This window comes from Chaetodon trifascialis, chromosome 12 (genome assembly GCF_039877785.1).
Source record: "Chaetodon trifascialis isolate fChaTrf1 chromosome 12, fChaTrf1.hap1, whole genome shotgun sequence".
Lineage (NCBI taxonomy): Eukaryota > Metazoa > Chordata > Actinopteri > Chaetodontiformes > Chaetodontidae > Chaetodon > Chaetodon trifascialis.
The window spans coordinates 20,688,945-20,711,906 of NC_092067.1; the positions used below are offsets into that span (position 1 = coordinate 20,688,945).

General features: G+C 40.8%; 1 protein-coding gene across 1 annotated transcript; it reads right to left on the bottom strand.

Moving 5' to 3' along the window:
- Positions 1-14,559: 14,559 nt before the first annotated feature.
- Positions 14,560-22,513, bottom strand: LOC139340543 (eIF5-mimic protein 2-A-like). The gene is made up of 12 exons (XM_070976427.1): positions 22,413-22,513; positions 21,314-21,387; positions 20,687-20,863; positions 20,301-20,395; positions 20,125-20,190; positions 19,833-19,968; positions 17,279-17,388; positions 16,864-17,034; positions 16,380-16,526; positions 15,900-16,038; positions 15,528-15,650; positions 14,560-15,295 (listed from the first exon to the last, which is right to left on the bottom strand). Exons 2-12 carry the CDS (start codon positions 21,375-21,377, stop codon positions 15,264-15,266), a joined length of 1,260 nt encoding a protein of 419 aa, XP_070832528.1. The 5' UTR covers positions 21,378-21,387; positions 22,413-22,513; the 3' UTR covers positions 14,560-15,263.
- Positions 22,514-22,962: the final 449 nt, after the last annotated feature.

The following is a 22,962-nucleotide window of genomic DNA, read 5'->3' on the forward strand; positions in this document are numbered from 1 at the left end:
TGACTGTCGAGCTTTCTCCAGCACCTGAGTTTCATCCTGCCTTGTGAGTTTTTCCCCGAGTGGAGATTTCTGTTTTTTGTGTGGTGGCTGTCGAGTTTTCTCCAGCGTTTATTTTTCGGACTTTTGCCTGAGTGCTTTCCCTCAACGGAGTTTTGTGTTTTTCATTTGAAGCTGTCGAGTGTCCTCCAGCAGAGACTGACTTCTCCGTTCCCGTTATATCGGCTTCCTGAGTTGTTACTTCTTTTGTTGTTACTTTTTCGAAATAAACTGTGATTACCGTCTCTGCATCTGAGTCCTACTTCCAGAGTCCGTAACACTGTGTGTGTGGGTGAGCCAACATGACCAGTACCAGGACCCTGAAAACCAAGCCTACAACTTTCCACTGCTGTCATCAGGGTTGTTTCCAGGTAGTTTCAGTAAAAAAACAAAAGTCCTTGAATACCTGCAGTCCAGCCAAGCAGCTTAGCCTGATCTATCCCCTCAGGAATTGGTGGAGACCAAATTCTGGCTGGAAAAGTTCAACCTTTTGGTATTTCTTTATTTCAGAGAGCTGGTGTCAGGATGTGGTTACCTTAAAATAAAGACTTGCTTAAATGAAAAATGCCCACCAGCAATTTGAAAGCCAACTAATACACATGATGTTAGGGGGATCTATACATGATGTACTTATTTCTTGGCTTCCCAGAGTCTTGGCAAAATAGAGAGTTCACCCTGTCTGATCCCATGATGACTGTATCCATTGTGACTTGCACCAGAGACAAAACCAGCACTCACTGACCAAATCTGGTGCCCCATGGTATTATGCTGGGGAGACTGTACAGAAGTACTGCCGGGTAGAAAGCCTGGTCGCGTTCTAAGGTCATCAAATACCAACGGTTGGTCACTGCCCTCTGTGTCCCACACAGATGCACAGGGTACCATTCAGAGCTTTCAATTAACTCCACTGTAAAGCCATCCACAGCAACATTAGGTGCTCAGAGGAAGGTGGCGTGGGATAGTATAGTAAAGATAGATAGATAGTAAAGAGCATGAAAGTTTAGCTCTTGTTCTAACCACTAACATACTGTGTTAGTATGAGAGACCAGGTGACAAAGCGTCATATTTGATTCTCTGGGAATGAGAATGGGTTTGGGGCAGATGGATAAACTGTTGTCCATCATGGAAGTTAGAATACCTGTTTGTGAACTTTCGACACCTGGACTAGCTGCTTCCAGTCTCTAAGCTAACCTGAGATAATCACATCCTGACTCTAGCATACTTAACGTACAGACTTGTAAGTGACTGCAATATGGCCTATTTATCCAGGCTCACTCTTGGAATTATGTTTTATTATATAGACCAATCAATGTATGGCACTGGCCCGAAGAGCTGTCTGTGCTCTTAGAATTACTCAATTTAAAATCTAGTATTTCTTTCAGCTGGAGGTTTGCTTGAGGAACTTGAAGCACAGAAACTGACAGTAGCTAAAGGTCAAGAGCCAAAGATCATTCTTTGAACTGAAGACTCTAATTCCACATTAAACAATTTACACCTAAAGCTACACAACAAGGTCAGCCTGTGCATTCACTCAAACACCCTTCTCTATATAATCACAGTATGACTGCCAACCGTGGCTTTCGAGTCCATGTATTAATTTGTATCATCAATAGGAGAAATATATTTCCTCTCTCCGACCTAACTGAGATTAGACTCCCACAGCAGAGTGCTGGGTCTACACAGAACTTGGCCAAGGCTGATGTTTTTATTGATGCTGGGCTATGGTTTAGTTTTACCTTTACAGACATGGAGGCTGGCTGATGAGGACGTGCAGCGCATCTTTTATATCTCCAGCTCACTCTCTTTGTCATGATATTTCTTCTTCTATTCATACTGTCCAGCCATCATGCTCTCAAGAAGAACACTACCTTTCTTTAGCACCAGTGTCATTATTACCCAGACCTCCATATTGTGTGCTTTCATAATGGTCTCGCAATTTGTTTGCTCTGCTTTCCTTGGAAATAGCACTGAATATAGAACAGTTTACTTTTCTATTCATTACATCTTCAAATTTGCCATTGTCCCCAGAGTAACATATATAGGTGTTTTAAAGGGTATTTCTATCTTAGCTGCCAACATTATGTTCAAAAAACCTTTGATTGAGGTTCATCTATTGTCATTTTAAATCGAGTTGGACAATGGAATATATGAAAGTTAGAATAGAATAAATAAATGCAGTTACTTCTATAAATGGTATACAACTACATTTTACATTTTTATTATCCTCAGAACTTAAAGCAAAGACCTTGAATTTATGAGAGCATTTTTATAACATTTCCATTTCCTGTAGCACTATAGTCTTCACAGAGCATGACTCAACTGAACATGACAAATTCACAACAGTCGAGCTCCAGTGTTATTCTTTGGGAAGAGCATAAATCGGACAAACGTGTGCTTTATGGCAAACTTTTCATGATAAAATGCCCACTGTTAGGCTGATTCTGTAAATGAATGTGTTTGCTGTTGAGCGTGTTGGTGCATGTGTGCCTGTGTCATTGTGTGTTACAGCTCCACTGCTTTTTGTTTTTGTGTGTGTGTGTCTGTGGTTTATGGAGTTATAATGCGGCTGCTTTAATACACACCGTCTGGATGACTTAGTCCCACTGTCTCCTATCAGCCAGCAGAGATAAATCAGGGCTTGTTGCGTGCTCGCTGAGGCACTCACCACGCTGCTTATTCTGATTCTCAATACATTTACCCAGCTTACAAGCTGCAACAGTTATTCTAATTCAAGTCCCTCATCCTGCGGATGAAGAGACACACTGGATTTTTAGACATCTTTGTTCAGCTGAGTCAGGCCTCTGTGGTTCAGCTGATATGGAAAAATAAAATACTCATGAATGAAGGAAGATTTTGAGAAAAAAAAAATCATACTTCCATGCTCCACGTGCTCAAAGAAGTGACACCGAAAATGGCTTCAAATTCACAGCTACTATTTTTTTTATTTTTCATACATTCATGCTATCAGTGCACCTTGTGTGCTACAGTCAGAAATAGTTTACTGCCTAAGTGTACGCAAGAATGACAATACATCAGCAGTGGCTGTCACCTCAGTGGCTGCACTTCAGTCACAAACCCAAAGGATTTCAGACCTTGGCAAGCTTATTTTGTGAATGTTTGCTTCTTACTGTTTTTTTTTTTTTTAATCACAGAGTTCAAAAACAGTGAATAAAGCTGAAGGCTAACTATTAACTTTCCTTCTACTGAGCGATTATCACATTCACTGCACATGACCTCATGCTTGAAACTAAAATTTCCAGAATGTTGTAGCTGTTTGATCGACAGCGACGGGAACAAATCTGCTTCCCTGAAGGCGAAGCAGATTTCTTTGTATCCACACAAATGTTGCAGTTTCTTTCACACTAGACACATTTACTTGTTTTAAAGTGTTGGTGAGTGAAATTTTTATTTTGTTGGCAGGTAATTTGCTTGTTTTAAATAAAATTCCCCGTTTGCTGAGATTTTGCAGTTTCGCAACTGTGTAACTACCTCAACCATCACGCATTAACTCGTACTGTGAAAAACATCAGGTAACAGACTGGTGTACTTTATGGTGTATTTCCAGTGCAGTAATTTTACAACACTGGTATAAAGAGGCTCTGGATGGCAAATGGCAGCAGTGCAGAAGTGTGAGTCAGACTCACGACCTCTTTCATCGGGCTGCCTTCACTGATTTCATCTCTTTCCACTTTTTATTCTGTTCATGGGTTTTTCCATTGTTTTATTTCTTATGTGTTCTGTTTAGTAATTTTATGGCTGCTTTTATGTGTTTCTATGTCGGGTTTTATGTTCTCTTTCCTTGCTATATGAAGCACTTTAGAGCCATGTTTTGATAAGTGCTTTTTTAACCACAGACATTATCATTATTATTAAAAGGTTGGTGATATTTTTGCCAATTTACTTTTATGTCACATTAGTGAGCTAAAACACATCCACAAGTCCAATCCTCTTAATCAGTCCACAGTGAAAGAAATGGTCAGGGCTACAGAGAAGTAACCTGCTAACATGATTAGTGTTTATGCAGCGATTCAGCAGATCTTAGCTGTTACTGCAGACCTCTACACCAGCATTGCAGAAAAACAAGATGGACTCACAGAATGGTAAATTCACCCCGAACCTCAAGAAGCATAATATAAAGAATATGACTGAGTGCAAATCTGTTTCTTTTTTAACATAACTCCAGCTGCTGGGCCAGCTTGCAGATCAGGTCTTGTCTTGTAAAAATGCATATTTGTGGTGTAGTTAGGAGCCAGTGGGTGGTAAGGGCTGGAGCTGGAGGTTAAGATGGAGCTGGGGGCAGTTTTTGAGGCATTCAATATGGAAAAGATTGTATCCCTGTAACCTGTGTGGTTTAGGCTCCTATTGATTTCCTTGGTCAGTATTTTAGATTTGTATATCAGATTCGTAATGTGGTCTACTCTCTGTGTACAACAACAACAATCAAGCATGTTCCCTTCAGGTTTTATAGTAATCTAAGATGCTAATATGTTGGGCTAAGTCAATAGCTGACTGCTGGCTTTTGTTTCTAGGTACTTTTCTCTACTTTTTCCACTGCAGCATTACTCCCTCAGCGTACCACCCCCTTCATACGTGAGCTTTGCTTTGGTCGTGAGCAGCTGCAGCCTTCATTCACTGACGAACTCGAACGTACACAGTACACTCACTGCTAAACTGACAACTTCATCACAAACCTTTCCTCTGCTCCGCTCGCATTCACCATCACTCTCTGCCACTCTCTCTGTCTCCTGATCAGCCATAGCAGAAGATGTCAAAGGGATGGTGAACGTCAACTTTTAGTATCAGCTCAGGTTGCTTTTTCATCCAAAAATGTCCCTCTGATTGGCTAGTGTTTGTGGTTTGGTCAGAGTTGGGGTTAAACGGATGAAAAATGTCAGGGTCAGAGCCAGTCAGAGGCAGGGGCAGGTCTTTGTGGAATATGAGTAAGGCATCATTAACCGATGGCTGCATCTTGAAATTTGTGGCATATTTTGCTCTAAGAGCTTTTCAGTAACTCTCACACCTGCAGCCTCCACCACTCAGACATGATTCGACCTTGCCGTCATGAAAATTTCAAAGGTGCCTTCCACAAGAGCCCAGCTCTAAAAGATACAAAATATTAAAATATAAAGATGAAACGTTTAATCAAATCAAGTATATAAAGTTCACAGTTCATAAAAGAGACACGAAGAGACAGCAGGTACAAACTAAAGCTGAATGGTCCATGATCATGCATGATCATTGATTCAATTATTCTAATTATGAATAAAGTCCTGGCTGTGATTATGAATGCATTATATTACCTGTGCAAATTTACTTTGACTTTGATAACCCTGAGATAAGCAAATATCAAAGCCAGGATGCACGATTAGGTCAAGACCCACAGGTTGAAACCTGTTTCTTCTTCACTGGTTGCTCTGTGAAGTTGGAAGCAGCAGTAAAAGAAAGCATTGTTCTGTGTTACAGTATGTTTTACTGCTGTATTCCACATGATTAATTACTTCTTGGCCATAAAAACACATCTACTCCAACATACTAGATGTCAGCATGATGCTTGTTTAATTGGGATGCCTTTGACTTATTGCCCAGTGTGTGCACTGGTGCATGGATAAGATATAGTTCATTTCATGTGTACTGCAGGAGCAGCCTGTGCAAACATGCTACAATCACATAATGTATTATTATTATTATTTTTTTAATTGAGTAATGGACCAAAACACTTCAGAGTTCAGTGTGAAGCCACTGAAGAGTAGGTTATAGCTGGGAAGAGTGCATATTTTTATTCACTAAATTATATATTGAATCTTTGAACCCTATATATAAAATAATCTCCCCTCTGAACAGGAGCAAAATGTTCCTGCAATTTCAGTACAATCACGTGTTTCACTGCGCGTTGCTTCTTTTCCTGTTGTTTTTGACCTCAGCTTGAATAAACATGGTGGATCAAATGAGTAATTTTGCTTCCTTCACAGCTTCATCGCAATCATTTGTCCAGAAAAATGTGGAACCTGCTACTCATTCAGCACAGTCCAGGGGTAATCTTGCAAAAATGTTGATTCTGAATGTATTGGTTATATCCTCGGACATTTTTTACATTTACTTGTTTTCCTCCTGCTCGTAGTGACCGCAGCATTCCTGGGGAAAGATTGTGGTCTGGCTGAATACAGAACAAGTCCTCAGTGAATTAAGACACAGCTAGTTTATTAGCATTTAAGGAAACCATGATCTTTTTTAACCTCAAACAATGAGCTTTTGACAACTAAACTCAACCACAGACAGGAGCCTGGATGCAAACCCTGGTGTCAAAGTGCTGCACCTTGCACACACACCACGTACCAACCACTGGACTCCGGTGTGGTGGATAAATGTGACAGCAATTACATTTGTCAGCACAACGTAATTGAGAGATTTAGCACTATATGAATGTCATTTCTCCTAGACAGGATGACCAAATGTACTGGTTCACTGCTAAAGTCAGATATTTTTTTTAACTAGATGGTAGCAAATCAGGGTACCAAATGTAGTACCACCGCATTTCAGCACGACCATTTACGTTGTCTGTGTAGGTTTTCATTATGGGAAAAGTTCAACATTTTCAAAAACGTTTTTGTTTACGTTCTTGCAGAGTTAGATGGAAAGATTGAGATCGTCATATCTTTACAGTAAACATGAAGCTATTGTCAACAGATGGTTAGCTTATCTTAGCATAATGGGGAAGCAGGTGGAAACAGCAAGCTTGTCTCAGTCCAAACATTATAAAATCTGCCTACCAGCGCGGCTTAAGCTCGCTAATTAATACGTTATATCCTGTTTGTTTAATCTGCTCTACAACCATAATGTTAAGACAACATGCTGTGGTCTTATGGGAGGTTATGTGTGAGACAACTACCAACAATGAAGCTTTTTGAGGGCTATGCATGTATTCATAAGTGCAGTACATTTCTATTGCGTGGACTTGTCACAAGCAGAGGTGGAGCCAGCTGTTGTTGGGTATGCTACCCAGGAGAGATTTCTTTCCCCATTTACGATTCATATATGAACAATTGCTCAAGCCATTTGAGATAGCAAAATGCCTCACAATCTGTTCATCTTCTGTTTCTATTCATGAAATCTAAATCCCAGCCCAAGAAGCACGCTCCATTGTGACTCAAATTTTCTTGATAGTGAATATATTTGATTTGAACTGATGCTTGTACTGAGAGTGATAGCATAATTTAGAGATGGCTTGTATTGACAGCTGGATGTGTGCCCTGTCTAGAGGTCAGGGTTTTTGTGTATGGAACCACTGAAGAGAGGTTACCTTTCTGAAGATTGTTTTCCTTCCTGGTTTCCTGGACTATTATAAACACATATTTGGCCCCCACTTGAACACTTAAAAGACTGATCTTGAGGTTACTGAAGGTCTGTCCTGTGCGCACTTCGTCATTCTAGTTTGTGGCCAATGTCTCAAATGATGTTATTTGCGGTGTTTCATTGTAGCCGCTCATTCGGCCTTACAGTGCTCTTGTGTTGAAGCCTTGTAACTGATTTTCAAACCCTCCTGTCCTTGTAGTTCTTCTCAGGCCGGTCCACATTCACATCCCCATCGATATGCCTTTATTGTAAATGATTACAAAAGCATGAATTGATGTTGTCCCTTACATTGATGTCCTTGGCCAGTTTGTTGTATAATTTGTTGACGTACACTGTAACTTCTGTGTCCCGTGCTGTAATCAGGGTGTCCTTGTAAAAAAAAAAAAAAAAAAAAGCCTGCTGTCAATGGCCCACCCTGTATAAATAAAGGTAATACAGCATAATAAAAAAAAGAAAAACATATTTACAGCTACATTTTTCCCATTAAATGCGATGCATGCAAAGAAATTTTAAAAATGCTGGGAAATATTCACATACAACGTGCTGACTGTTTTAACATGATGAAGACTGAAATGGCCTTCACTCTGGTGTGCCACAGGAGATTATGGGATGGCTGCAGCTCAAAAAGCCAAAGCCAGAATTTCAACAGGGACTAATAAAACAGTCTGTAAAGTGCTGAATGCCAATGTCAACACGGCATGTGTTGGAAAATGCTTAAAACTATGGGCACTCTAGGCTTGTCAGCTTAGGGCACTGCTATTCTTGCTGTGTCAATTGGAAATCTGGTGAAGTTGCCTTAAGTGTTTACGCTCCTTGTCGCAGGAATAGCCTTCATGAGGGCTTGAGATGTGGCGTTCACTTTGTTTTTATATTTCCTTTCAGGAACAAGTGCTTTATTGAATATATATGCGTGGTTTTCTGTCTGCTTGTTGTGGCAAAATGGCTGTGAATGCATCTTTTTTTAGGTGTTTCTTTCCTTTTGAAATTCACGTAAAGCGCAGCATATGTCCCTTTATATAAACTATAACTACATACTACTGCTATGTAAAATTGTTTTCCCATTGCCAGCCAATGCAACTTGAAAAATGAATCATTTTTTAGTTGTAGAATATGAAGAATATGAATATGAATGGTGTTTAACCTAAAATCCAACTTGAAAACTAAACTGCACATGTGCTATTTGTACTTACACCATATATATGTGTTTGGAATTTATATGTTGATTAAATCAATTTGAGAGATGTGTGAAGAAATGTATTACAGTCAGGCTGCGACAACCTCTTCTCAGTAGACAGGTAAGACTGTGACTTCACCTTTTTTTAAAGCCTTGTTATAGCATCTTTGCCCCAGAACTTCACAACAATTCATACTGTTACATAACTCAAACAACACTTTAACATGGGTGTGACTCACAGAGGTTTAAATGCTGGATGCTTCCTCCTTTCAGTGGAACTGATCAAGCCTCCTGGATGCTCTACAGAAAATTGTTGTTTAGCGTTCATTTATTAAGTGATCTGTGATTAGGGTTAGGGTTAGATAAGGGCGCATGGGAAGGGTTAGGGTTAGGGTTAAGGTTAGGGGGTTAGGGGATCTCCAGAGGGACCTGGTCCTCTTCCACGGCATCTGCCATGTTTCTACTGTAGCCCACGACGGACAAACCAAACACTACCTCTTCACAGGTCCTGCCATGTTTTTCATGACCATCATAGGTTCTTCTTCAAACTTGGGAAGCGAGGGGTGAGATGAGGAGAATTCAGTTGGCTGCAACCACATTTCTTTGGATGCCTCTAAGTACTCCAGACTGGACCTTTAAGCTACCCCTATGAATATTTTAGCATATATTATATAGTGTGTAGTATATCTTATAGTAAACACAGCAAAACAGAGGTACAGTTAAGCCAGCCTCAAAACTTTAAACCCTTAACTCTCAACTTCACTGTTTCTTTTACTGTCAGAATAAATCTAAATCACACAAATGAGGGATCTGAGTGTGGTAGTCTGTTTGTGGATCCTGACGACTGGTCTTCCAAACAACAAAAAAAATTAATGTTTTCTGTTCAGTGAAACACATCTGTTTCATGTTCGTGTGTCATTAGCCTGCTTGATGATTGAAATGATCATATTGACGAAATGAGTAATCTTTTTTTTACATTAGTTCAACCAGATTGAAATCCTTATAAGGTCTCAGCTGTTCTCTTAACATAATCCATTTACTACCTTCATCCTCACATTGTTAATGTGAGACACAAAACTACTCAGTTAGGTTTAGGAAAAGATCATGGGTTAGCATAAGTAGGCTATGTTACTGTTACATGCATGATGCAAACTATGTTATGCAACTTAAAAATGGGTAAAAGCTTTTGTGTTTGTGTGTTGTTTCCTGTTTGAGCCATCCACCCACCCCACCTTCTTCCAAATGTGGACTTTCTTGCTCTTCATACATTACCTGACTTCCTTTTGCTCCCATATTACTATGGCCTCTAGAGGTCACTGCCTAACAGTGAATATGTTTGGATCTATAGGATGGTTTTACTGACGGGTTCGTCATTTTATATATATGCTAGAGACTCCGTGAAAATGCTCTTATGAAAAGCTTTCTCCTTTTGCCTTCTAAATCTGTCCCTGGCAAGGTTTTGCTCATTACATTTTTGAAAATGCCGGAGTTCTTTACGTTTGGGTGGGTTGTATTGAATATTTTCTGTGTAACTGGGAAAAAAAAGTAGTTATTTAATATTAAGTGGATTCCTCCACCCTGCTCTGCCATTCCTTACAAAAACAAACAGTTTTGTAGAGGCTTTTTCATGTCTTTTCACAGCCTGTCTGAGTCCCTGGAGCCCCTGGCGCATAAATGGGCAAAAGAAAGCTGAGAGCTGCCTGCAGACTGAACACTCTTCCTCTCTCTCCATTCCAGAGTTCCACAGTCATTATGCCACACTCCAGGGAGACTCGTTAAAAACATTCTGGAGATGCAAACTTTCATTCCATTTGCAAGTTATCAGTGCGGTTTGTCACAGCCAAAGTGTTGTGATGTAGCTTTGTTGTTCCCAAGAGGGCTCTGTCAAAGTGCCCACCCCTTCCCTTTCACTTCCTGTACAGCCCCAACTGCATGCTGCTACTGTACCTCCAGCAGTGGCCTGTTAAAGCCCTGATGACAATAATAAGGTGCATTAACTATTAGTGGAAACTCTTGAACAAGCAACATGAGGTACAGCAGGCGAGGTGGTAGCGTCAACTCTTCAGGACGCCTGAAGAGCTTTTTTTTCTGTGGATATGGAGCCAGAGACGAGCACATACCCAGTAAGTAACAGCCCTTGAGTTGATCATTCTTTATCAAACTAGGCCATCCATCCCTTTGCTCCCAGTCGTTTGTACACAGCTATCAGACCTGGGCCACCGAAGAGGGAAAAGGACAAGCCAAGAGAAAGTAATGATGTTTGTGATGAGCCTCAGTGTTGACTCAAGTCTAGCTGCTAAATCCCTGGACTCTCACAGCCGGGCCATTACACACACTCAGTGCGGTCCCCATAAGCTGGCAGAGGGGCTTTTAAGGCGCAAAGATGCTCTTATTTGAGGCTGTGGTAACCACCAGATCACTGAACCCTGTCTGCACAATTTTCACGTTTCACCCATTCAATTTTAACTCCATTCAGCCAGCTTTACTTATGATTCTGCTGTTTGCTTTGCCGTCTTGTTTGATATTTTAAAATGATAGCAAAACCAATTTCTTGCTGCATCTCTGGCTTTATCCCTAAATTGTGGACAACATATGGCAAAGCTACTGGAGAAGCACAACACTCTTCACTCACTGTTTAGATTGCTGTTTATTTCCTGCAAATGGTCTATTAAAAGAAACATTGTGCGATCTCACCTTTTCTTTCTCTGACATTACCGGGACCAGCCGACCATTTTTCACACAAAAAAAGTGAAATGCAAATAGATAAGCTGTGGTAAAGTCGAGGCTATCTCAGTGGAGGTACTGTAGCCTTTGCAGTGTATTACGACCCACTCCGCCCTGCAGTCTCCTCTCTGGCCCTCTGCCTTCTTAAACTACAATAAGTCTGTTGTCAAAATGTTGCCGTCTTGCCTGGCTGCGTCCAGTTTGACAGAAAGGATTTGATTCTAACTCACACACTCCGGAAAGGATTGATTAGAATTTATCCTGCTGCCACTGTCTGCCAAATCAACAGATGTGAAAACTACATGGGTCTAAAAAACTAAACATTAATTATCTGCAGGCCCAACACACAAATCGTAACAAATTAGCATCATAGTGTCCCATTCATCACTATAATGCCTGTACATTAGTTACTTGAGCATTATTATCATTATTGTTATTGTTAATCCCTTAATGTTACAAGGTTTTCTACAAATTACGACCATAACACATTGTGTCCAAGGCCAATAAGAAAGACAGATTAAGGTACACAGAGACCAGGCCCAAAGGCTGCACATTACTTTCTGTCAGGCAGCCGTCATGGTCTAAAAGGTTCACACCTATAGATGTCATCTTTAATTAAGGTGCCTCTGAAATAGTATTATACACGATGAACAACCTTGAGAATAATGGTTCCAGGCACAGACATTAAAAAAAGGCAGCTATGTGCCGTCTGCCTCCAGGACACAAAGCTGGTGAGGATTGCAGTGTTACCTCCAGGGACAGAGACCAGCCTGAGCCGAGCGGGGACAGCTGACAGACAACAGCGGCTGTCAGCCTATAACCCAAAAACTCTTCAGCCCTCTTGGTTTTAAGAGCTTAGCGGCTATTTCCTGTCACAGAGGTGCTCAGTTGTCCATAATATGACTACATTGAGGTTGGGAGGCTGCACTGCTTTAGGATGTTTGGCAAGAGTTGATCCGAGGACAAATTGGCAGCATTTAGTGAGTCAACACGTTGATCCTCATTTCCATATTTCACCTGGGTACTAAGCCCAGCATTAGAGTGGTCTTCCACACATACAAACCCAGCAGAGCGTGTCAAACTGACCTGGGACACAGTGCTGCTTGAAATGCAAAGCAAACAGAGATCACTTACAATTTGCCCAAATCAAAAACAGTGCATCTTCTGTGCTCAGCAAATCATGACACGGCCAGAAAGGAGGCGGGGGTACTATTTTTTTTGTTGGAAACCAAAATTATCTAAAGCCTCTCTCTCCCCTCATTCTTCTGTCTCCCTCTGTTTCTGACATTATTCAGATGAGTTCTGCATTGCAGTCTGAGTCATGTTTACTGACCAAAGCCGCAGTGTGAAATCCAGAATAATTGCTCTCCTCAACTCCCCTGGCATTCCCTGGCACATTGTGCTGGTCTGCTGACTTCAAGCAGGAAGTCTAACTGAGACAGAATTTTCTAAAAATAAATTAAGTCAATGCTGTGCTCTTCTTCACAGTTTTTCCTCTTCTTGCCATTGAAAAACAAAAAGATTCTGAAATTCCAAATGGAAAAACCCACATCACTTTTCCTTGCGAACGCTGCAGCATGATGAGATGAAACCATGAATACAAAGGCACTCAAGGAATGCAGACACCTCTGGCCTCCCCGTCACTGAGCCGTGAGATTTAAGTCTGTTTTGTACAGTGTGTTCAGCACCACCAATTGAACCACCCTGACATGCCTTGAGATACACTTGTGAAAAAGAAAAAGGCAAACCTTGGGATACCTGCTGTATATCCAGCAGCATGCGAGATTGCTGAAAGATGGCAAATGAGCAAAACAAACAGATGTGTCAGGGCACAGTGTGCACAGCTCATTATACCAGAACCTTCTTCAATACACGGCTATGCTCAGCGCCTCTATAAAATGACGTGCAGGGAGGAGCTCTGTGTGTGTGGTGTGAAGTGAGGCAGCGCTGGTAACAAGCAGATAACAGTCCAACCAAGATGGTATTGCTCAGTGCTTTGCACAGGAAGGGGGTGGGCTCGGGCGGCATCATTGCCATTCAGCGCTGCACACACGCAAACGTGCACTTTCCCTCACACACAAATCTCAAAAGCGGCCGTGTTTCCCCCTGCCGGCATGTCACTCTCCCAAATTGTTTCATGTTCTTTAGAGCGACTAAATAAAACCAAAAGGCAAACAAATCCTCCCGAGACAGAGAGGCAGAGAAATACTCGTCGGATACTTTGTAGTTCTGCCTGTGTCTAATACTTTCTAGTCTGGTTTCTTCAAAATGGCATTTTCTATTTGAGCTTGAGTCTTGGAAATTGTGGAGGGCTTTCATGGGGGAGGAAGCATCTCTTAAAGCCTTACTGCCATCTGTTGGTACTGAGTGAAACTGATTATCAATCGATAATGCTCTTTGTGCTCTGCTGTACAGTATGGTATACTCCTTTGTAATATGCATACTTACCTGGGACAATATTACCCATTCTACGCAAGGTCAGCGTACAAAGACACTTGAAAAAGTCAAACAACAGTGTAACTTCGGTCATTCAGCTTCCTCTTTACTTGCGCATTGTACTTCTAACCATACCCACTCCAGTACATTCAAGGCCTGGGTGACTGCACAATAGAAGGGGATGAAGTGAAACATTTTCCTCTGTAAAGATGTGCAAAAATACTCAAGCGTACATGAATGGATCCTTTCCAGAGGAACAGATAATGGTCATGCATCCACACTCTGAAGCCCTGGTTGTTTGGGGAAATCAAGTCAGTTTCCTAACACATCATCACTGGCCAGCATGAGGTTAAATATGCACTCAAAATTCAGAATTTGTTTTGCATAGCATGTAAACGAGCAGCCCCCTTTTTCAGACTTTGTAAAATGACTGTCGTAATGAATGTGCATGGACCTCCGTTTTCATAACATCTTGAATCACCATCTCGCTCTCATTTTTGCATGCTTGACTGAGCCATAATTACCATTTAAAGTGGGATAGAAGTGAGGTGAATGAGATGGTTGTTTGCACCTCAGGTCACGCATTCTAAGCTGCCTTTCCTGATTACTTGATTAGGTGAGGCTAGAGATCAACCAATGGAAAATTTTGAGGGAACGCAGGCTGATCTGTGACAGAACAGATGGATTTCCCTGAATCTCTACAAGAACCTTTCAATGTGATTGGCTGTGCATATATATGACTGCTAATTTCTTCTAATTGCTCAGAATTTTTCTCCTTTGCACATTCACGCTCTAATAGTACTTGATGTGACCACGAGTAGCAGTAAACACAGCAGTAATGAAAACCATTAATTTCCATTTATTTTAAAAAGTCAAACTGTATGGTAAGGGAAAAAAACTACAAAGCTAGCACAGTTTTGTTACATAAGATGTATAGAACAATTAAAATCAATTCCATGGGGCATTGCAGCCATCAGCATTGCTGTTTGAAATGGCACATCTCCATCGTCAATAATGGAGACACAATCTAAAAACTGGCAAAAAAAAATTCATAAGTTGTCACATAATTGGCAGAAATGTGAAATGAGGTTACAGAAACAGTTTGCCTTTCAGGGGACCGTGATATCATGGCTGCACAGATGGACCTCTGGCAAAGCAGAGTTCCATGACTAAACACAATATCTGTGAAATGTGCCTCCAAACTGGCTAATTTTAAAGGGAACCATCTATCCAAAAAAAAGTCCCCCTTTGTTACACGAAAGGGGTTTTCAGTCTATTTAGTCCAATGTGGCACTAAGACCAGCTCCTGAAGGAGTATAAAGAAGAGTACGAGTCCTAATTCAGACAGAAAACATGTCGAAAATAAAACAATATTAAAGCCCTTACATTACAGTTGAACTAGATATGAGGAGGTAGGGAATAGAAAAGGAAGAAACAAAGACAGACTTCTGTAGACAGATTTCTGTAACAAATCCTTCTACTGCATCTGGTGCTATGTTTATGTAAAAATACAAATCAACATGGTAGTTACAGCTAGAAGTCCTCAGTCTGCCTCCTCTTCCTCAGACTCGGACTCTGGAAAAAAAGAAAATATCATTCGGCGCTATGTTCAAACATCGGTGCACAGTATGCATCGCTGCCAGTGTCACCTAAACTCACAAGCGGGACAGAAAAGACGTGGTGAACACAGTTGCTCAACACAAATGAGATGCTGCACAGACTCATGCCATGTTTTTTTTGGAAACCTGTGGCTGTGGGAGATACAGAGTGACAAAGACAGAACGAAGGGAGAGGGTGAGGCGCTTACCTTCCTCTGCGTTCTTGAGCCATTCAACAAACTTCTTCATCTGCTCAAGGAAAACGCTCTTTCCTTTGGCGAGATGGGCTTCGTTGTACCACTTCAGAATTGCCTCCTCACTCAAGACATCCGCTTTAAAAATAATAACAAGGAAACAAAAACTTTTTAATTCTATTCAACACAACGCCAATGGCACAAATGCATCAACAGGTGCTTGGCAAATGTCATCTGGCAGGTTGCAAGCATCAATCAAGACAAACTTTTGGCTATAATCTCAAGCCATTGGGCATCATGCACATGTAGCTTCACACTATAAATCAAACTCTAATGTGAAGATGGAAAGGGGAGCTACACGTGAGAAAGGGAACACATGGAACTTACCTTTGTAGAGCAGAACGACAATTTTCTGGAAAGCCTTCATGAAGTGGATGTTATCATAACAGTACTCCTGGATCTTCAGCAGGAGAGTCAGTTCAGAGAGGCCCTGGGAGGTAAAAGCCTTCAACAGTGGGCTGTATTGCTGAGAACGTAAAAATTGAGAAGCTTAAAAGTTACGAATTTGTACAGAAATCGTAAAGATTCACACAAGGGGTGGATGGGAGGTTTCTGGAGCTCGCAGAGGACAGAAAAACATTCAGGATATTTTTCTGATTTCTGACATTACTTCCACTTTCAATGGCTTTGGGTTAGTAAATCAATTATCTTCTCTGCTGAGTTCAAAGCCTACAGCAGCCTGGATTTTGAAACATCTTGAAGGCACAATTTAAGAGTGACATCCGTAAGTTTCTTTAGATCTCTCATTTCCGAGTTCTCATGACTGCCAGAGTCACGGAACAGCAGAGCCATAGCAACACGTATCACCTTTAAAAGTTTGATGGCTTGTTCTGTGACCAGCTCCTCCTTCTTGTTCCACTCCACGGAGCTCATTACACTGGACCAAATTAGTCCAATCATCGTCTGCTCGGAGATGTTGTTCTTCTTGATTTCCTCCCGGATGTAGGCGATGATCTGTAAGAGCCGAGCCAAGAGATGGAACACACGTTATTGGAAAAGCAGGCAAGCCACGGGCAGCATATGCTGAGGCTTATTGCTTATCAAATCCTGCCCAAGTCTGGGGTATAAGAACCCTGGCAGGACACAGAGGCGTGCAGGAGCAGAGAATATGTTCAGGTTGAGTGGATTTCAGCAACTTGTCACTGATTCACTGCAACCTTTTCAGCACTCCTCAAGACAAAAGGGGGCACAAGTTAAGAAGAAAGCAAGCTTGAGTGCTACCCTCAGTGGTGTGATGCACAAAAAGGGAACTGGTTAATATAAAAAGAGCTGAAAAAGTAGCAATGCTTACATCTTTGAGGGGGTCCCCACGTGACATCTGCTCCTGAAGCTCTTTCTGCAGCTCCTTGCGAGCACCTATGGACTGCTGGTTTCTCGCAAAGTCCGAAATCTCCTTGAGCCCGGCATCTGTGAAGTACTTTGAGAAGTGCTCACAACTGCGCTTGTTGGCAGGGAACAGCTCCTGAAAAAGCACACAGTCAACTGTTGAGGCGGGCCATGTTCAGCCAGACAAGCTTTAAACATCCATTAAGAAGCCTTTGCTCATTAAGAGCCTGGGCACTGGATGCCACAATAGCTTAGACTGAAATCTGTGCAGATTAGTCTTCTTTCCATCAAACTATCGCCTTTAAAGTGCACAGATAGACTGCTGACCCTTACTGCCCCCTAGCCTCGAAAAGATTTTGTGTTTAAGTTGTCATTCTCACCATGAGCCTGTTGTCCATGCCAACCTTTCGGAGGCTGGCAGCAACAGAGCCGATGTCCTTTTCAGAAAGCCAAGATTTGAAGAGTTTTACCGCAAAGCACGCCGAAACACCTGAACAAATGCATGAAGATGTGTCAGCTGTTGCTAACAGACCTGCCAGGATAAAGTCAGGCCTGAGTAATACATTGGTAAACAACTCCACAGGATGCGATTAGGCAGGTTTTAACTGGAACAATGCCTAAAAAACCAATGATGCAGTCAACAAAATTAGACTGCACGGCAGGTGTGAGTCTATACCTTAGTAAAATACAATATGAATTCAGAGAACATCATTGAAGTAACGCAGTTCACAAATGTGCAATAAATCAAAGCTGCTTCCATCTGTTGTTAGGGTTTCAGAGGCTTGATTCATTGGCCGTTGGGCTGAAGCCGTCCATCAGCAAGTTTCTTTTTTATTTGACAAGCAAAGCCGACATGATCGATTTACACTGCAAGCATGTAATGAAAACACATTAACACAAATGATACACTACATATTCTGTTTCCATAACGCCACGTCTCAGTGGGTTTTTTGGGGGGGGGATTTGGAATGCAGACTATCAACAAATTATTTACTCTTGTTCGGGTGTGAAATATGTGGATCTCAGCTGAAGCCTTTGCAGAAGGTTAAAAATGCAACTTTTGCCTATAAGTGATTTTGGACAAAGCATGTACTATAAGCTCAGTGCAGACTCAGTATGCTGGCATCAGTGCATGTTGGCCAAAGCTGCAGTAGAGAAAAGCTGAAGATAGGGAAGATGCTCGAGACGTGTGTCAAAGATTTCAGGAAAGAGGATCTAAACATGAGACTATACCCACAGCTTACCATAAAGTGAACAGCCTCACTAGAGAACACTTACTGGTCCAAAAACAGAAGCAACAACAATGCTCAGGTCAAGTGTTCTGTGTGACACAACACATCAGTGAGGCAAATAGAATTTAAAAACATCATTAATGAAACTGGGCAATACTGAAAAGTTCTCTTGGAGATGCTCTTCCAGATGCCACTACCATCAGCTTCAGAAGAGCCCTGACCCTTAACTATAAACCTGTGAAGAGTTACCTTCTTCCCATAAAACTTTGAAGCATCACAGCGGGTAACCACAACAAGTGTGGGATTTGCAATAATTGTGGTAATAAATGTACCTATTTTACACCACCTATTTTAGAGACATAACAGGTTATAGGTATAACATAAAGTTGTTTAGAAATTGCAATACCTCATTTGTGGTTTACACACTTGAGAGTCCGTGTGGTTGTTTTTATATTCAGAGAACAAAGTGTGAACTGTCGGCAAGACTGGCCGAAAATAGACATGCTGTAAGAACTGCCAACCCCAAATACCTCATGGCTCGACATTATGAAGAGGCTGACGATGGCAGTTCAGATACAGTCAAGGTATCGGGCAGAGACTATATAGAAAACTCAATAAGGGGTGGAAACAGACAGAAAATGCTCTTACAAAGAGAACTGTTTTGGACATATATATATAAAATGTTTTAAGATGCTGCATATGTATTTGCTTATTGCTTTTGATTTCCTCTGCTGAACATGGTCCATCATGTGACTTTAACTGTCTATACTACTCATGTGGCTCCTTGCCTGTCCATACTGATCATCTGACTAATTACAAAGCTGCATATGAATATATAAATATCTACACATATATGAGTATGTTTTTTCTGTTGAATAGTCATGAGATATTAAAGCATTTTTTCATTTACTCCTTCTAATCAATCGAGTATTGGTTGGACTATAGTTTGATCAGTTGCTTTTTGTTGCCACTAGTTCTTTGAGGGTAGCTTGGTGTGTCCATGCCAGCTGACATTAGCTTCAATGGTTTGTGGAGATTTTCTCAATGTTTTATTTGTGCAGTCAATAATTTGAAATAATCTCACCACTGGAGCTGCAAAGGGTCACACTTGCTATGATTAAGATGTTAATCGCCTCATACAATGCAGGATCAATGTGATGTCTTTAACTGAAATACTGGAAAATTCAGACATCATCATTTTATATACTTGATGCATCTTAGATGCCACCCATATCGGACATGACTGTAGACATCTACTGAGTTTCTAATACATGCATAAAACTGAAAAACATGAATGATGTTGAATGGTTTGTTGTCATTGCTCTATTATGTGCACAGTCTGCACTAGATTTGGGTTGGGAAATTGTGGGCTGTCCAGTTCCCAGCTTTTCAAACAACAGAGTAAATAAGGACTTTGCTAATTTTGGGATTAATTGTTAGGACAATTCTTAGGAAATCAGTGAGAAGACAATTAGCTCCACATTTTAAAAAGACAGAGGCTGGGAAGGAAGCAAGAGAGAATATTGATTTTAACAATTAAAAAACAATTACTGGTACTAAAAGGGTAAAAAAATGGTTTAAGTTGTTTTTCAAGATTAATTGGAAAGTACAATGTGAGTCTTCCCCCTCCTCCGGAACTTCTAATTTTGTCTGAGTCGAAACACTTGTACTCGGCAGGCCCATGAGGCAGAAAGGAAGGTACCTTCTTTGACTAGGTTCTCATTGAAGAGGCTGCTAAGAATGGATGCAGAGAGATTGCCGTTGGCCAGCAGAATCCCTGTTAGCATGGCCAGCTTGTTGCGCTCAGACTCTGTGAAGCCCTTGAGAAACAGCAGCAGCTGTCAAAGAGCAAACATATACAGTAAACACAAGCCTGTAGGGTAAATGGAGTCAGACAACATTTTCAGATTTTTTGGACTAAAATGGGCATGATTTCAGAAGCTTGACCTGGACAGGTACTATGTGTTCCTGTCATACGTTGAGAAGAGACATACCTTTTTAATTTCCTCCTCAAAACCTTTCTCCAAGTATTTATAGCGCCTGATTAGCTTGTTAAAGACCTAAAAGGAAGCACAAAACATGTTTCATTATTTGTACCAAATGGAAAAATGTGATTCTTAACTTCGCTGTGATAACAGTAAAAACTGAGCAGGGGTTTAATGGTGTTCACCTGCGCATATGCCTGCATGGTCTCCATGTCCTCTTGTGCTTTGAAGAGACAGAACTCAGTGCAGGTCACGTCATCTGACAGGGTACCTCCTGGGGCTGAAAGGAAACACATTTTCGCACTTTTGTGAGTCTTAGGCTTCACGCCTCAAATGACCTGCTTGTGATTTTGTGTCTAGAGCTGCATTAAGCTTAATGAACAATAGAAACATCTTCCAGGAGACGATTAGTCTAATGACTCATAATGCTCAGCTGTACAATGGACTGACTTTATCACCATCAAACTGGCAATTACATGAAAAAAAGTCTTCTTAGATATAATTGCTCCTTTTAAATTTATTTTTTTTCTCCATAAAGGCAAAACAAATATGAAAGAGTCCCGTCTCATACCCAGCATCCCACCAGCCACCAGGATGTCGAACAGAGTCTCAGCATAGCGGCGGTAGTCAAGCTTGGCACCAGAGGCATCAAGAAACTTTGCGACAGCTTCCAAATCAGTGCCAGTTTGGTTCAGACCTTGTATGATGCTTTCCTGAAACTGGGAAGGGTCAAACCTCTCCTTTTCATCTGTTGAAAAGACAGATATTTACCAGAGATTATCCCTGCCACTTACTTACAACGTTCTAAAAGACATATCCAAACCCACACTCAGGTCACGAACATGCGCAGAACCACATATTCTCTTCCTTGTCCTATAGGACAACTCATTTATCTTTAGTTACTGTATGTGCCAACTCTTCAGTAACACCTAAAACTGAATTTATTTGCCACGGAACAGTTTTGGTCTGGAAACCTTTATTTAGTATGCAAAGAGGAAATTAAAATGTGTTGTATATCTTGTCAGTGAACAAACAGGCATGGTCTTCAGCGATCAAACCTTACAATCATATTCCTGCTTGTGATTGGAAACAGTAAGGTGCTGGATAGAAAACTCAATACTATGAAAAGCAGGAGGTGTTCTTTATGGAACCCGATGGAAACCCAACCAACAAAGACAGATGCCTTCAAGTTTCTCACCTCTTTTTCGGGTTTTGAAACGCTGGCCTGTTAGCGTAGGCTTCTGCTGCCTTTGATTACTCATAAAAGACACTCTGGAAGACAAAAAGGGAAGGAAATAAGATCAGGATTAGGACATACAAATAAAAATAGTTTTCTCTGCCTATGTATCAATGATACAGTGAAAAGACAATGCAAATGGATAAAAACAACTATTCTGGTCACCACCTAATAGAAGTTTATGTGACAACTGCTAACTAATTTAGGACTGTAACCGTTTAATCTGTCATTTTCTCAATTAAGTAATTAATGGTAAGGTAATTAAGGTGTTTGTCCTATGAAATGTCGGAAAATGGCGAAAAACGTTGATCAGTGTTTTCCAAAGCCCAAGATGATAGTCAGTTTACTGTCATAGAGGAGTAAAGAAAGCAGAAAATATTCACATTTAAGCGGCTGGAATCAGAGAATTTGGCATTTTTCTTTAAAACATGTACTCATACTCGATTAATCAATTCTAAAAAATAGTTGACGTTCAATTCAATAGTTGATAACTAACTGTTTAATTGTTGCAGCTCTGAACGAACTACTTACTAACTAACTCACATTAAGGTGAGGGCCGCAGTAAAATAGGCACGGGAGCAACACTGAAGCTAACAGTGAATGTATCGCTATGTACACTATTTCACACATGCAGTGAAACGTAAAACAAGCCAGACATCACTTCATATTAACACTAATGTTAGAGGTAAGATAACCATATAAATAGACACTGTACTTCTACTCAAATCAACAGTAGTGGACGTTTGTCGATTGGCGTTTACACTTATGATGCGAATCTATCAAAAGAAAATATGTTTGTGAAATCTAACTATACATATATATTTTTTTTTTATATTGGCAAAGCAAAATCTGAGTGAATGACATAAACGGTGACAATATAGATAATTTTTTTAAAAAGCCAGACAGAGCCAACCTGAATGTCTGACTTCACCGGCTAACGTTTCAGTGTTAGCTAACTACTCAGCTTTAGCCTCCGTTATTTTCCAGACGCAGAGCCTCAATACGCTTAAATATATCACCAGAGCTCAATTGTATTAACCGAAAACAGACAGCAACTCACCTAAATCCTCTTTATGAGCAAAAACAGTCCGTGAAATAAAAGTAATACCACTGGATATCAATACAATCAGTCCCAGGGAAGAGGAAACTGACAACGCGCATGCGCAATAACACGGGATCTATGTGGGTCAGTACATTAGTGTGGGGAGAGTACAGTTCACAAAGTGTGACAAAATGAAGAAAAAAATGTCGGACTGGGATACGCATGCCAAATTTACCGTTGAATATAGTAATTAGTGTTATATGGTTGCATTTCTTACTAATATACTATGCATGATGGAGTAATATAACGACAATTCTTGGAAATAACCCCCCGTACAGTTCGAAGTCATTTTTTTCAGTTAATGGGTAAACGAATAGAGGAAATGTTTTACCCCTCAAAAACTGTACCAGGATCAGTTTCTTGACCGTATCTATTAACGTACACCAAACTGACCCAGAGTCAGATTAATGAAACAATGGGTCAACAAGTCGTTGCTATCTAGTATTAAGACACAGGAGGGGGATGTTGTGCTGTCGGGTGGATGCTGTATCTGTCGAAGGGATGAAGG